Source organism: Poromitra crassiceps, assembly GCF_964638095.1.
Source record: "Poromitra crassiceps genome assembly, chromosome: 1".
Taxonomy (NCBI): domain Eukaryota; kingdom Metazoa; phylum Chordata; class Actinopteri; order Beryciformes; family Melamphaidae; genus Poromitra; species Poromitra crassiceps.
In genome coordinates, this window is record NC_139623.1 from 89,818,788 (window position 1) to 89,832,109 (window position 13,322).

General features: G+C 42.7%; 1 protein-coding gene across 1 annotated transcript in view; it reads right to left on the reverse strand.

Moving 5' to 3' along the window:
• rspo3 (R-spondin 3) overlaps nucleotides 1-11,875 on the reverse strand; it is a 48,834-nt gene extending 36,959 nt beyond the window's left edge. Inside the window, exon 1 of the mRNA XM_083641307.1 lies at nucleotides 11,145-11,875. Coding sequence (XP_083497433.1) covers nucleotides 11,145-11,244 — 100 coding nt within the window. The 5' untranslated portion in view covers nucleotides 11,245-11,875. The remainder of the gene's footprint in view (nucleotides 1-11,144) is intronic.
• Between the last annotated feature and the right edge of the window lie 1,447 nt (nucleotides 11,876-13,322).

Sequence of the window (13,322 nt, forward strand, 5' to 3'; positions counted from 1 at the left end):
ACAGAGGATGTACTTTCTTCCGTGGATGAGGAAGTTCAAGGTGCCAAAGGCAGCATTGGCACTTTTCTACACCTCCACCATCGAGTCCATCCTCACATGCTCTATCTCTGTCTGGTACAGTATGCTGCTGCTGCCCTCATGGACATCTCCAGACTGCAACACATCATCCGCCATGCTGAAAAGGTGGTCAGGTGTAGCCTGCCATCCATTCAGGACCTACACACTGCCAGGATGCTAAAGCGACAGAGACAGCTACAGGGGCAGACACCATGCCCAGATAGGCAGCCAGGTTGAGGACGAGCGACATAACTCTTCCCAGGACGGCTTTTCAATAAGGTGTGGACCAGACCGAATAAGGCAGGTGGGTCCCCAATCGTGATGTACCCCTAGCATCACCACAAGGTCTATCTTAGGCCATGTCTACACTAGGCCGTATTGCACTTCGTTTGCACCTATTGTCCACACTACCTCTATTGTTTGGAGTGTTAAAACCAGAGACTCCGGTCTCCGGGGGCAGAGCCCGTCTTCGTCATCAAACTCCGTCTTGGAATGCAATGTATACGGAATATGTTGAAACGATGCAACTAACCTACTTGTACAGCAGGTGGCGGTAAGCAACTTGAAGCTGTCAGCGACCCGCCTACAAACAACAGAAGAAGAAAGTGTGTCCGACACACTGTCAAAGAGCATGGAAGGAAAGAGACGAAACTCCGGCCATTTTTGGAAACAGAATGCGCCTCGCAGTGGTCAGCTGCGGTAGCGCGGGCCCCTATAATCAGCCTCTCTAAACAGTAACTCAACGGGAGAACACTCTAAATTTCGTGGATTCACATCTTTTCTGGGCGTACTGTAAATCTTGATTGAAGTGGTGTAGTGCAGGGATGTAAAACAACAACCATATTGTGGAAACTAAGCAAATTTTTTCTTTTTTTTCTTTTAGTTTTTTCAAGATAAATAGTAAATGCAAAGGACCCGAGGTTAAAACCACGGCAACACACTTCTGACGGAGTGGACGACAGCCGCATTAGCTATTTATCTTGAAAAAACTAAACAAAGAAAACGAAACATTTTGCTTAGTTTCCACAATATGGTTGTTGTTTTACATCCCTGCACTACACCACTTCAGTCAAGATTTACAGTACGCCCAGAAAAGATGTGAATCCACGAAATTTAGAGTGTTCTCCCGTTGAGTTACTGTTTAGAGAGGCTGATTATAGGGGCCCGCGCTACCGCAGCTGACCACTGCGAGCCTGTGCGAGGTTCTTTTGGCGCTGTCACGCTTCCAAAAATAAAAAATGGCGGAGGCTGCTGGGCGCTGATGTTGCAATGGGGCAATATGGAGCTTTCAGTTCTTTCCATAAAAGTTCTTTGACACTGTTTACATCATATAAGCTAGTTGAGAGAAAGTGCTGTTGCTACGTGCCGCAAGGCATCCAGTCTGCCGGAAAGCCAATAGAAGAAGAAGAAGAAGTGCTGTTGCTACCATGGGTTGCTACAGCTAGCTGTTACACTACTGTAGCCTACTGCCCGCAAAACAGAATGACCGGGTAACTTTTTAGCATAAAGAAAAAGCAAGTAGTTGGTGAATATTATCTCCAGACCTCACGTCACCAGCCTGCTCCGGCCGCCTGCGACTTGATGTTATCTTCCACAAAATTGAGGTAATCTTTAGCTAACGTAATTGCAAGCATGACATTTAACATGTCCATTTGTCAAATATTACATGAGGACTAACATTCTAGAGTAGCAGAAGTTATGTGTTAATGTTTTAAAAACGTTATTGCATGCTGCACAGCATTGTGTTGGGTAAACAAACGCCCATTGATTAATAACACGTGTTGTTCGTTCAAGGGAATGATGATCGTCGAGTCATGGGGACAGACACAACAGAGGATCAAAGGATTTGTGGAAAATTAACATTATTAAATGCTGTAACATTAACGGTAATTCTCAAGTGTATGGTTTATTTAGCCTACTCAATCTCTCCTGAGATTATAACGTTAACCTGTTAGGCTACTGTGCTGGTTAATACTGCTGATAATCAATTGTTTCAACATAAGATATAGGCTAACACAAGTCAAATGCCAACAGTTTTGAGACTTTGAGAGATTTGTTTTGAACTATTTGTACGCATCTATCTGCCAGTGACCGGAGAATTATATTGTTATTTGCTTGTTTTAATGATTTTGTCAATAAACATTGCCAACAAATAGCCTTGTTGTTATTGTGCTATGTACTTCGGTAAATCATGTAGGCTACTAGGTAGGTAGTACCTGAATATATCAAAATATGATCGCAGAAGGAGCCCGTAGTTGTCAGAGGCAGGTTGGATAAATTGATGAGATGTGATATAATAAAGATTGTTGATGTCGAGTGAACACGAACTATGACACAAACCGAAGATTGGACCAGGAACGAGGCACAACAACCGAAGATTGGACCAGACGACATGACGACGGCCGAAACAACCGACCAGCAGCCTGCTTCAAATCAATGCTTTATCTGTTTCAATTCGGCATACATTACATAGACTACACCATAACATATATTTCAATATAATTCAAACAACGGTTTCTTTCCCATACCATGGTGGGCTGGACTGTAGCCTACAGTAGGCTATTTCTGTGAAAAATTAACTACACATTTGATTGTGTTAAGTTTTACACTCTATCGATAGGCCTAAATGTTTTCCAATGACACATTAGCTTGCCATATTCTTAACTGAGCTTGGTGGAATTACCTCAAGAGTGTGTATCAGCTTAATATCCAATACAGAAGAGCATTAAACAAATATGCAAAAACTATATTTATTGAAATATGATCGTCACGTTACATAACGTTATAGAGCCCAAATGGTCTCCCCATAGCGTCACTTTACATGGAGGTAAGAAATCATTTGCATCTGTTAAACCAACATTTATCTTCCATAATGAATTAAATCATAATGCTAAAAAGACATGAGCTAATCACCACAGAACCGCACAGACCATTTCGCCCGGTATCACGGACGTAAATGTGTCCAGGCCACTGAGATGAATATGAATCTTTATTATATGTCGATGATGATGTCTACAAACATTATTAAAAGATCATAAAGGGCTGCTGGGAACGCTGTTTTCTGACAGTTTGCTGCTTCTTCTTCTTTTCTTTGACTTGAATGTAGGCGTAGTTGCTGCCCTCTCGTTGTGGACTCCAGTATTAAACATAGAGGCGTGCGCATGCGCAGTGTATGTGAACCATCGTATTGCGGGCGTCTCGCATGAGCTAATATGGACGGAGACTGCTCGGAGTCCTGCTCTAGTGTAGACTGGGAAGGCTTCAACTACCGGGTCTTTGAAAATGGCTTAGTGAAGATGTAGCCTTAGGATGACCCGCTGGTCAACACCCAGTTGGCCCAGCGGGTTATGGGAGGAAGGGACCTCCTACACACTCTTGCCAGTGTGCCTGTATCAATGCAAGCTTCAAGATCTGAGCCAGGCTCAAACCCAAGCATAGAGCAGACGGGTTCGCTGAACCCGCAAACCCTTGAGAGGGAAAGCTTGATCGCCACGCGTGGAGCCGGACTCGGCACCGTGCCTCCCGTCAGTGGAGTTGGGCTCAGCCCAGATCAAACCTCTCTAACAAGTGAGAGAGCTGATGGTGGGAACCGATCATCCCTGGCTGCCTTTCAACCAGCCGGGTCCTGCTAAACCTCTCCAACAATCCGATAATTGGTTTGTAGTTTTGAATGATCCCTCCTTACATTCTGTCCCACCCTAATATCCTGTTTCAACAGGAAATACATAACATTAAGTCTGGAGTGTAGAACTTTTACATAAATTAACGTCCGTCACATTCAAGCCATTGCCAAACTCCCACAATGCTGATTTTCACACTCCTGCTTTAAGGAAGCAACGTGGCTCTAGAGTTCTCAGTTTCAGCCTGAGCCCGATGCGACCTGAACCAGCCCATCAGGTTTAGGCTGACAATTTTTGCTAATTGGTCGGGTTGGGCAACTTGGGCTTAGGCTTCAACGTACGAGGGTCGGGTCGGGTTTGAATTTTCAGGCCCACTCTAAGATGCTCTGAAAATGCCTTTTCACCATGACTTGAATGAAACCCACGAATCTGTTTCCCAGCAAATACTATACATTTAAAGGACCATGTGTGAGAAATGACTTATGAGCTCACACAGTCAGTGTCCTGCACAAACCATGTATGTCTAAAATACATCTTTTTCAGGATCTTGATTTGGTACATGTGTTCTAGAGACCACCAACAATGATCCAGATCAGACTGCAATTACAGATAAGAAACCACGCTGTGAGGTGGTTTTCACTCCTGGCCCAAAATTTAACAGTAGCAGTATCACTGCCGCCATGAGGAAATGGGTGAAACTTAATTCTCTGGTAGAAATACTATATGCTTTAGTCAGATCAGGAACGTGGCTGTGACTGGCACAGGGCTTGGAGGGTTGAGACTGCATAGAAAGCCTGTTACAACTTACTGACTCACTGATCTTTACTAAGAATGGTATCTTTTACACATGTAGCCATCAGAAGACTGCCATGTTTTACTTGTTGAACTCCTATGGCATTGTTGTTCCATTTCCAAATGGAATTGTTGGGAAAGTCCTGTGTTAGTATACAGTCCATGTACATCTCCCTCTGGACATTTGGTCCAAGTGGGTTAAAGTTGGCCTCGTTCTCCTCCTTCTCCAAGTTCAGGGTTGAGCTGCCAGTTTGCCATAGATCACGGATACTGTGTTTGACATCTTGCCACAATCTTTACTGCTGTCCATTTGCCCACGTGTTCCTGCCAAGCTACCCTGATTCACAGAAACACATGTGTTCCTGCCAAGCTACCCTGATTCACAGAAACACATGTGTTCCTGCCAAGCTACCCTGATTCACAGAAGTCTTAAGAAGCAGGAATTTGGCCTTGCCCTCGCACCGACAGAACCTCAGTCGGGCAGCGGTATCTTGCATAACGTACCTACACTCACACACTCAAACTCCCATATGAATAGACACCCGCACAAATGGTTCATCGGAAATATTGAATTTTTGTAGGAAACTAGAACTAATGTGGGAAAACACAGTGTTAAATATCAACCTGATCCTCTTAAAGGGGCACTTCACTGAAAAACAAGCTGATTTATTTTGCACATGATCTCACACATTATGCGAAAATGTTTGCATGGAATAACAACAATAACAACAATTTTGTAGACATTCATTCAGTTTGACAGCTATTGAGAGTTGATTTGAATTAGGTTGATGCCAGTAATGTCTTTGGAAGACATAATTAATACAATCCAATGATTCAGTGACTTTTGATGACATCAGTGGCATCAACTTAACTCAAACCATCTCTCAAATAACTGTCAAAGTAAATTAATTTCTGCAAAACGGTTGACAGTTTTTTGCTATATGTGTGAGATCATGAGCAAAATAAATCAGCATTGTTTTTCGGTGAAGTGTCCCTTTAAGGACCATGCCACACACTTGATTTCGCTGCCTTTTCATTATTTTACTCCTGATTTACCTTTAAATTGTCATCTCCCACTAAGCTGTCCTCTCTCCATAATCCATAACCTCTGTGATGTTAGCACCCAGGCCCCCATATCCTCTCATTTCTGGATGCATCATCGTATACAGGAAGCCCGGGCCTCGGGTTCATCCTCCGCGTGCTAATTTTGGCCCGTTGACCAAATGGTCATTGACAGCCGACTCTCCCCGACCCCTTCTTCCTCTCTGAAGTCTGGACTCGTTCACACTCATCCCTCCATCCTCTGCACGTGGTGGAGAGGCTATCTGTCTCCTCGGTGCATGTTTGAACCCTCAGATGCGCTAGTCAATTACGAGGTACTGAGCCAATCTGGAGGGCAGAAGTTCACTCTACTCCTTACTTCAAATTCCTCAGGCAGAAATGAATTAGTGCTTGTATCAGAAAGAGGGGTTTGGTGTGTAGATAGATATGTTATGGTGTTACAACATCGGCTCTTAACTTTTTCAGCCAGGAAGGAAGGAGCATTTTAGTGTCTCATCCTGGGACATGGACACCAACAAATTACTCTTGTCAGGCGAGGTCCCACAAGAAGTAGGCCGGTGAGCCATTTTCAGTCCTGAGCCAATTGGGTGTCCTCTCTCTCTCTCTCCCTCTCTCTGTCTCTCTATCTCTCTCTATCTCTCTCTCTCTCTCTCTCTCTCTCTCTCTCAGTCTCTCTGTTTTTATTCATTCACAGTGTTGTGTCTCCATATTCTTCAGCAGAAAATGATGAGATAAGAAAGAGATACTCTTAGTTTCTTGATGTAGGATAAAAAGCATAAAGACATTGTAGAAGGACAGTTTCAATCGATCCTGAATTGCATACTGCAGGATTTTGAAACAAATTCCCTTGGGGGCATATATAAGACCAACTAGTCGGGAACAAGTCCATATAGACCGCACACTCCCAAAACAAAGATGATGACCAAACTTGTCAAAAAGACTTGATTTATTTAAGAACAACGCGTTTCGCAGACGTGCTTCATCAGGTTCATTCGTATACAGTATATATATATATATATATATATATATATATATATATAATCTACTGTTATGACCACATACAGTAGGTCATTTCCTTCACTTTTACTAGTAGGAATTGTATGCGAGGTCAGCTTGCTGCAGTTCAGCAAGGACTATAGAGGGTGCTTCACACTATTGAACCATGCAGATTCGCGTAGCTGTTCAAAGGCAACCAGAACATATTGAGCTGAGCAGAGCTCCGACTCTTCTCTTTTCCCTATCTTCTCTCTCTCGCGCTCTCTCTCCCCACTCTCTTTTCTCTCCACCCTCTTCTTTCTCCCTCTCCTTCTTGTTCTGTGCTCTCATTTCTCTTGCTATGTTTGTTTTTATAAGCTTTATATAAGTTGTCCAATTCTGTTTATTGATTGTGGTTTACCAGACCGGTAACCCTTTATTTTACAGGTACCCTTGTTACATGAACTATTTGTAATTACACATGAACACCAAATGTAATTACACAGTAATTACCAATAGTTATAAATGAAGTTCATAGTGTAGTTACATTGTAATGGACCTGTGAAATGGAGTGAGTCTGTTCAACTGTAATTCATATGTAGTTACATGGTACCGGACCTGTAAAGTGGAGTGAGTCTATTCAACTGTAGTTCATATGTAGTTATATGGTACCGGACCTGTAAAGTGGAGTGAGTCTATTTAACTGTAGTTCATATGTAGTTACATGGTACCGGACCTGTAAAGAAGCTCTGGCCTGGGACAGAGATTGCTAAAATCCAGTGGTGGATTCGAACCACTGAACTTCTGATTGCAAAGAAGGCAGCTTTATCCACTCAGCCACGAGGGCTTTCCAACTTTCTCAGTGGAGTTTGAGAGGATAACTGTATGTCAGTCAGATGTAGCTGCCACTTCGTAGCTTTGTTATTATAAACAGAGACTTGGGAAAAATGTTTGATACTTTGTTATTTGTAGCTTGAAAGACAGGCAATATCGATTAATGTGAATGCATTTCTGCAGTGTGACTGTGCCCCCCCCCCCCCCCCCCCCCCATGAGCTGTAAATGGCTCCTGTGACTATTTACAACCCAATTCAGAAAATGATTAGAATGTATTTTAAATTTAAAAATGTTAAATATAAATAAATGTTTCTAGAGCACAGTGCATACAATTTATTTAGCACATTTGTGGGGAGTTCTCCCCTTATGCTTCACTTCTGGGGGATTTGTAGCTTGGTGGGAGGGGGTAGACTTTAAGGAGAGATGATCCAGGAGTCTGGTGACCACAGCGGTCTTTTACCCCTTTTCCACCTACAGGAACCTGGAGCCTGGGCTGGAGCTTTGCTCAAACTGGCGCTCAGTCGGAGCCTGTAGCCCCAGATTATGAACCGCTTTCTTGCTCCACCACAAGAGCTTTGCCCGAGAGCCACGTCATTACGTCATTGTATACGTCGGTAAAAAAAGGGGGCTTCGACTGGGTCCCCAACAAATTGAGAAATTAGGAAATTGATCAGAAAATGACTAATTTACAATACGCTAACAATTACAGAATGTAGAAGAATGGCTATTTTGATTATAGTTTCACTGTTACCTCTATACCTACAATACTTTTATTTAAATTTGTGTATGGGAATTCTGGACAAAATCATATCTACAACTAACACTCTTTTTTTTTTTTTTTTTTTTTACAAACTAACAAAATATAAATATTTTGCCCAAGTCTCTGTTTATAATAACAAAGCTATGAAGTGACAACTACATCTGACTGACATACAGTTATCCTCTCAAACTCCACCATGAAATTTGAAAAGCCCTCGTGGCTGAGTGGTTACAGCCGCCTGCTTTGCAATCAGAAGTTCAGTGGTTCGAATCCACCACTGGGTTTTAGCAATCTCTGTCCTAGGCCAGAGCTTCTTTACAGGTCCGGTACCATGTAACTACCGTACATATGAACTACACAGTTGAATAGACTCACTCAGTTGAATAGACTCACTCCACTTTACAGGTCCGGTACCATGTAACTACATATGAACTACAGTTGAACAGACTCACTCCAATTTACAGGTCTGTTACAATCAGGGGTGTAGTGGTAAATACAGAGGTGGGTAAACTATCCAAGGTGAGTAGTCTACCCACCTTGTTTTCCCTCATTGATTTATATAGGTGATCTGAAAATAGGTGAGTAAACTATCTGCCTCATTTCAAAAGGTGGGTAAACTGCGTTTACTCGCGTTTACCCTCCACTACACTACACCCCTGGTTACAATGTAACTACATATGAACTTCATTTATAATTATTGGTAATTACTGTGTAATTACATTTGGTGTTCATGTGTAATTACAAATAGTTCATATGTAACTAGGCTACCTGAAAGAAAGGGTTACCGCTAGACCTAGCTGGACACATTCTCTGCAAAGTCCGCAATGCTCTACTTTTGTTCAACATTGTCGTCATGACAAAAACGGAAAAAACAACAACAACGTAAACTCGCCTTTTCTGGGCCGGTGTGCTGATATGATGATTTTAAGAGCAAGAGATGCAGTGGGAAGTTTGAACCACAGGTGGCACAGATAAAAACATCACTCTGAAGGTCTATTATTGTAGATCACAGACAGTTTTCGGCCACGCTGGCAAGAGATACATGGAATATTCCAGTTATCGCTGCTCTTCTCTAACAGACTTAGTCAGAGAGCACATCTGGAGGCCCTCAGTGATAAAATGTGCGTAGGAAGAATACAAAAATATACTTTATTGATACTTTTTTCATAGTGTCATGGAAAAACGCTGGTCAGAGTTCAAGGGATGAGACGTAATGTTGGAGCATAGGGAGATATATGGGATATGAAATACCAGGAGATTGAGAGTGTTTCCCAGTATGGAGCTTCTCAGCTCTTTTGATGGACCCAATACTCAATTTAGCATTATCACAAATTGCTAGCAATGATATGCATGATAAAAACGGCTTTATATATATATATATATATATATATATATATATATATATATATATATATATATATATATATATATATATATATATATATAATAAGACATGAATTTCGTGCGGCTCCCTAATATCCTACTATGCTGACTGTTTCCAATAAATGCCTGGCATAAATGTCCACCAACATCTGAAGAAACTTTTCTCATAAAATGTTGCCGTTTGAGGAAATACATCTGACACGACACAGCCCTCGAATTGACGGCCTGACGGGCAACCGAATATTTCAAAATGGGAATCAAAGTTGTCGATATTCCTTTGAACAATGATTCTTGTCATTACCACACCGCACATTGATACTAATTGGACGAGGCACCACCACCGAGCGCACAGTGCGGTCTGCTGCCTGCTCTGGCCGCTAGAGAGCGACGGGGACCAGGGGACCGAAGGGAAAGCACAGCGCAACTGGAACCTGGAGGCTTCAGGTGTCAGGGAGGCAGCAGAATCACTCCAGCTTTCACACGTGGGGACGGACTGCACTCTGAACGGATTACTGCGTCTTTTATATACAGGCACAGAGCTATGCGTAAATGCGCAAAGGCTGGAATGGCATCAATTGGCATTCATTCATTCGCTCATCCATTCATTCAATCAATCAATCAATCAATCAATCATTCATTCATTCAATCAATGACATAACAGTAGCCTAGTTCAACAGTGCCAAGCCAATTAAAGCAAGAAATCTCTGAAGAATAAACCTGCAGCATATCACACGGATCAAGAGCAAGTATTATAGCCTTTTGGGTAAACATGGGCCTAAACTGGGTAGATTTATTGAGCATTGATTGATTGGTTGGTTGGTTGATTGATTTTATTGCAGACAAAAGTAGGCTACATCCCAGAGGATAACACGTAAAAGCGTATATAGCCTACTTAAACACTTGTTTCCAACGTGGTCCTCGTGGACAAAACAACAAAGGAAACAATCAAGGAAAACAAATAATAAAAACATTCAAAGACCTTCAAAGATAGATTTTGGCATTAACTACACCACCTTCATGCCTGGAGAGAAAGGAATACTGGATTTCTGGAGATGTACCCTGACCTGACGAGTAAAAACATTTAGGGGTGGTGCTATAGCCTAGATGGAGGGAGATATACCACAATAATACACCTGTAAAAAAGAGCTCCGAGCGCCAGTGCTATTCAGCCACTGTGCAAGAGCACACTGCCTCAAGTTGTCGCTTGTGACTTAGCTTAAGGGAGTTTAACTTTGGTCCTACTTTTATTAGAATGGAGAGAGTGCAGACAATGAAAGACAATGAAGAGAATCGTCCACAATTTGTTCGGTCAAGACCTAAAAGTAAAATAAAAAAGGGAGGGGGGGGCATTCGGGACCTCTAAACTGTGCGCTTCTTACAGACACATTGCTAGCTAAATTAATTAAACAGTAATCCACTTTCCACCGGGAAAGCGAGCGAGTTTTGGTGTCAAATTATTAGATGCCCAAAGTTGAATTACACAGACATAGCGAGTGCAGTGTGTGTGTGTGTGTGTGTGTGTGTGTGTGTGTGTGTGTGTGTGTGTGTGTGTGTGTGTGTGTGTGTGTGTGTGTGTGTGTGTGTGTGTGTGTGTGTGTGTGTGTGTGTGTGTGTGTGTGGACAGCATCTCGCCCTTTAGACATACTTGAACCTTACTTACGTTTGTGTTGCCGGTGCCTGGAGCTGCTGTGCTGCTGACAACCAGAGTATTCCATGCAGTGCAAGATGATCAAAACAAATGAGATCAGTTGTAATTGCATAGTAGCCCAGAGATGAGACTCTTAAAGCCAATGTCAATGTCCGTCCAAATCACTTATTGGATAGGATTCCGTTCTCTTCCCCCAGACGGAGGCAGAGGTTGTAATTCCTAGACAGAGCAGGACCCCCAGCCCGGGGCAGACGCATGGGATGATATGTGGTGGTGAGAATGAACGCTGGCCCAATGATGCCTGGGCCGCTTAGACAGTAACATCCTGGATAGGGTCCTCATATGTGCCAGGAAAGACAGACTGAAGTCAGGTAGCAGTTATCCGTGCCGTGATAAAGAGCATTCCCTCCCCCCAAAAAACGCTCGATTATCATCCAGAAAGCAGAATCAATCATTTAGTGGAAGCCAAAATACTAATTATAATTATTAATTCGTGTTAACATAATGTGTTATCCCTGTTTGGTACTCCAGGATGATCGCCCTCTCTCCCCCCCTGTCTCTCTCTGTGGATGCGCCGTGCGTCCCCGGTGCGTAATTTCTCTACTGTGCCAGGCGCGGAGACGGTCCTTCAGGGCTTCATCTTAGCATCAAAGGTGGCACAAAAAAACTGCAAAGCCATCACAAGGACCAGCACTAGCAACCATAAAATAAATTGCTAAGTTGAACGTTTTGTTCTTTTTGATTGTCACACACCTCTCCCCGCTGTCGGCGGCGCGCAGGCAATTCAAGCCAAAGTAAATCTCAGTCGCAGTTTCAGCGCTTTTCTGCTTTGCGTGCAGGACCTATTCACTCCCCTCCTGCCGGCCCGCTGATGACTTCAGCCCTCTGCAGTCTCTCTTTCTCTCTCTCTCCCCATCTGAGCTCCAAAGTTTATTTAGAGGGCAAGCCCCCCGCGTCAGAGAGAGAGAGAGAGAGAGAGAGAGAGAGAGCGAACAAGCGAGAGAGAAAGGGAGAGGGAGAGAGTTGACACAATAAAGTTATTTCAGAGAAGTTGATTTTGTCATGATGATTGCTGTCTATGGGTTGGTATAGCCTCCATCGGAATCAAAATTTTGTTTTTGTTTAATTCATATAAATTAAATGAATTCCCACATACGCATTGTTAACACAAACGGATGAGCGCCCACGTGATGAGAAAATTATCTGATTGAACTCAATGGACTTACTGATCCTATTTAAGATGGACCTCTTCTTTACATACAGTGATACATGTGAACATGTCCCTCATATAAACATGCTTAATCCTTGCATGTTAATTTCCTTTGAAAAGAGAGCTAGAAATATGAAAGAGTATTTTTCTTCTCTGCATAATAAATATAATAATTAATAATTAGCTTTGATACAGCTATATAAAACACTAAAACACACTTTTGCTTAAATTCCTCTAGGTTTCAAGTCAGCGTATATCAATGTTGAGTGATATAAATGAGAAGTATTGCTACTCGAGATGTCATCAGGATAAGAGCCCACTTGCTGAGGATATTTGCAAAGATGACATTGATTGACAGGCAGGTCTACCTAATGCTATGCAGGAATATGCTAAGAAAACCAGCAGGTAGAAGGCGGTCTAATCATTGGCTGCTGCTACTACACAATTTCCAAACCTGTTTAGTTTGGTTTCATTTCAATGGAGGAGGATGTCTGCAGAGCCTATAGAGAGAGAGAGGGGGAGAGGGAGAGACTTAGACAGTTGAAAGAGAAACATCTCGTATAGCCTCTAGAGGGAGTTAGTGCCATAAAAGCTTGAGGAATATAGTGTCAAGAGAAAAAAGCATGTGCATCAATTGGGGTATGGCACTTGACCTTTACTGTAAGTGAATCTAAATGCCATCTTGTTTTATCGTTACAATGGCGAGCAAAGGTTAAGAAAAAAGTGGAAGAAATCAATTTGGAAACCACATATACAGAATCACAGGAGTGTTGAAGACTAAGTTCCCTCTAAACTGTGTGTCTGCTTAGAACGAAGGTTTGGCAAATGAGGCCGTCTGGACAGTGCAGCAGTTCTATGCATCAACATGAGGGTCGCAGGTCCCATGTTGCCTCCAGCTTGGCCGGGCGTCCGTACTGCAGCCGGCACAATTGGCCGTGTCTGCGGGTTGGAAGCCGGATTAAGGGTATGTATCCTGGAAC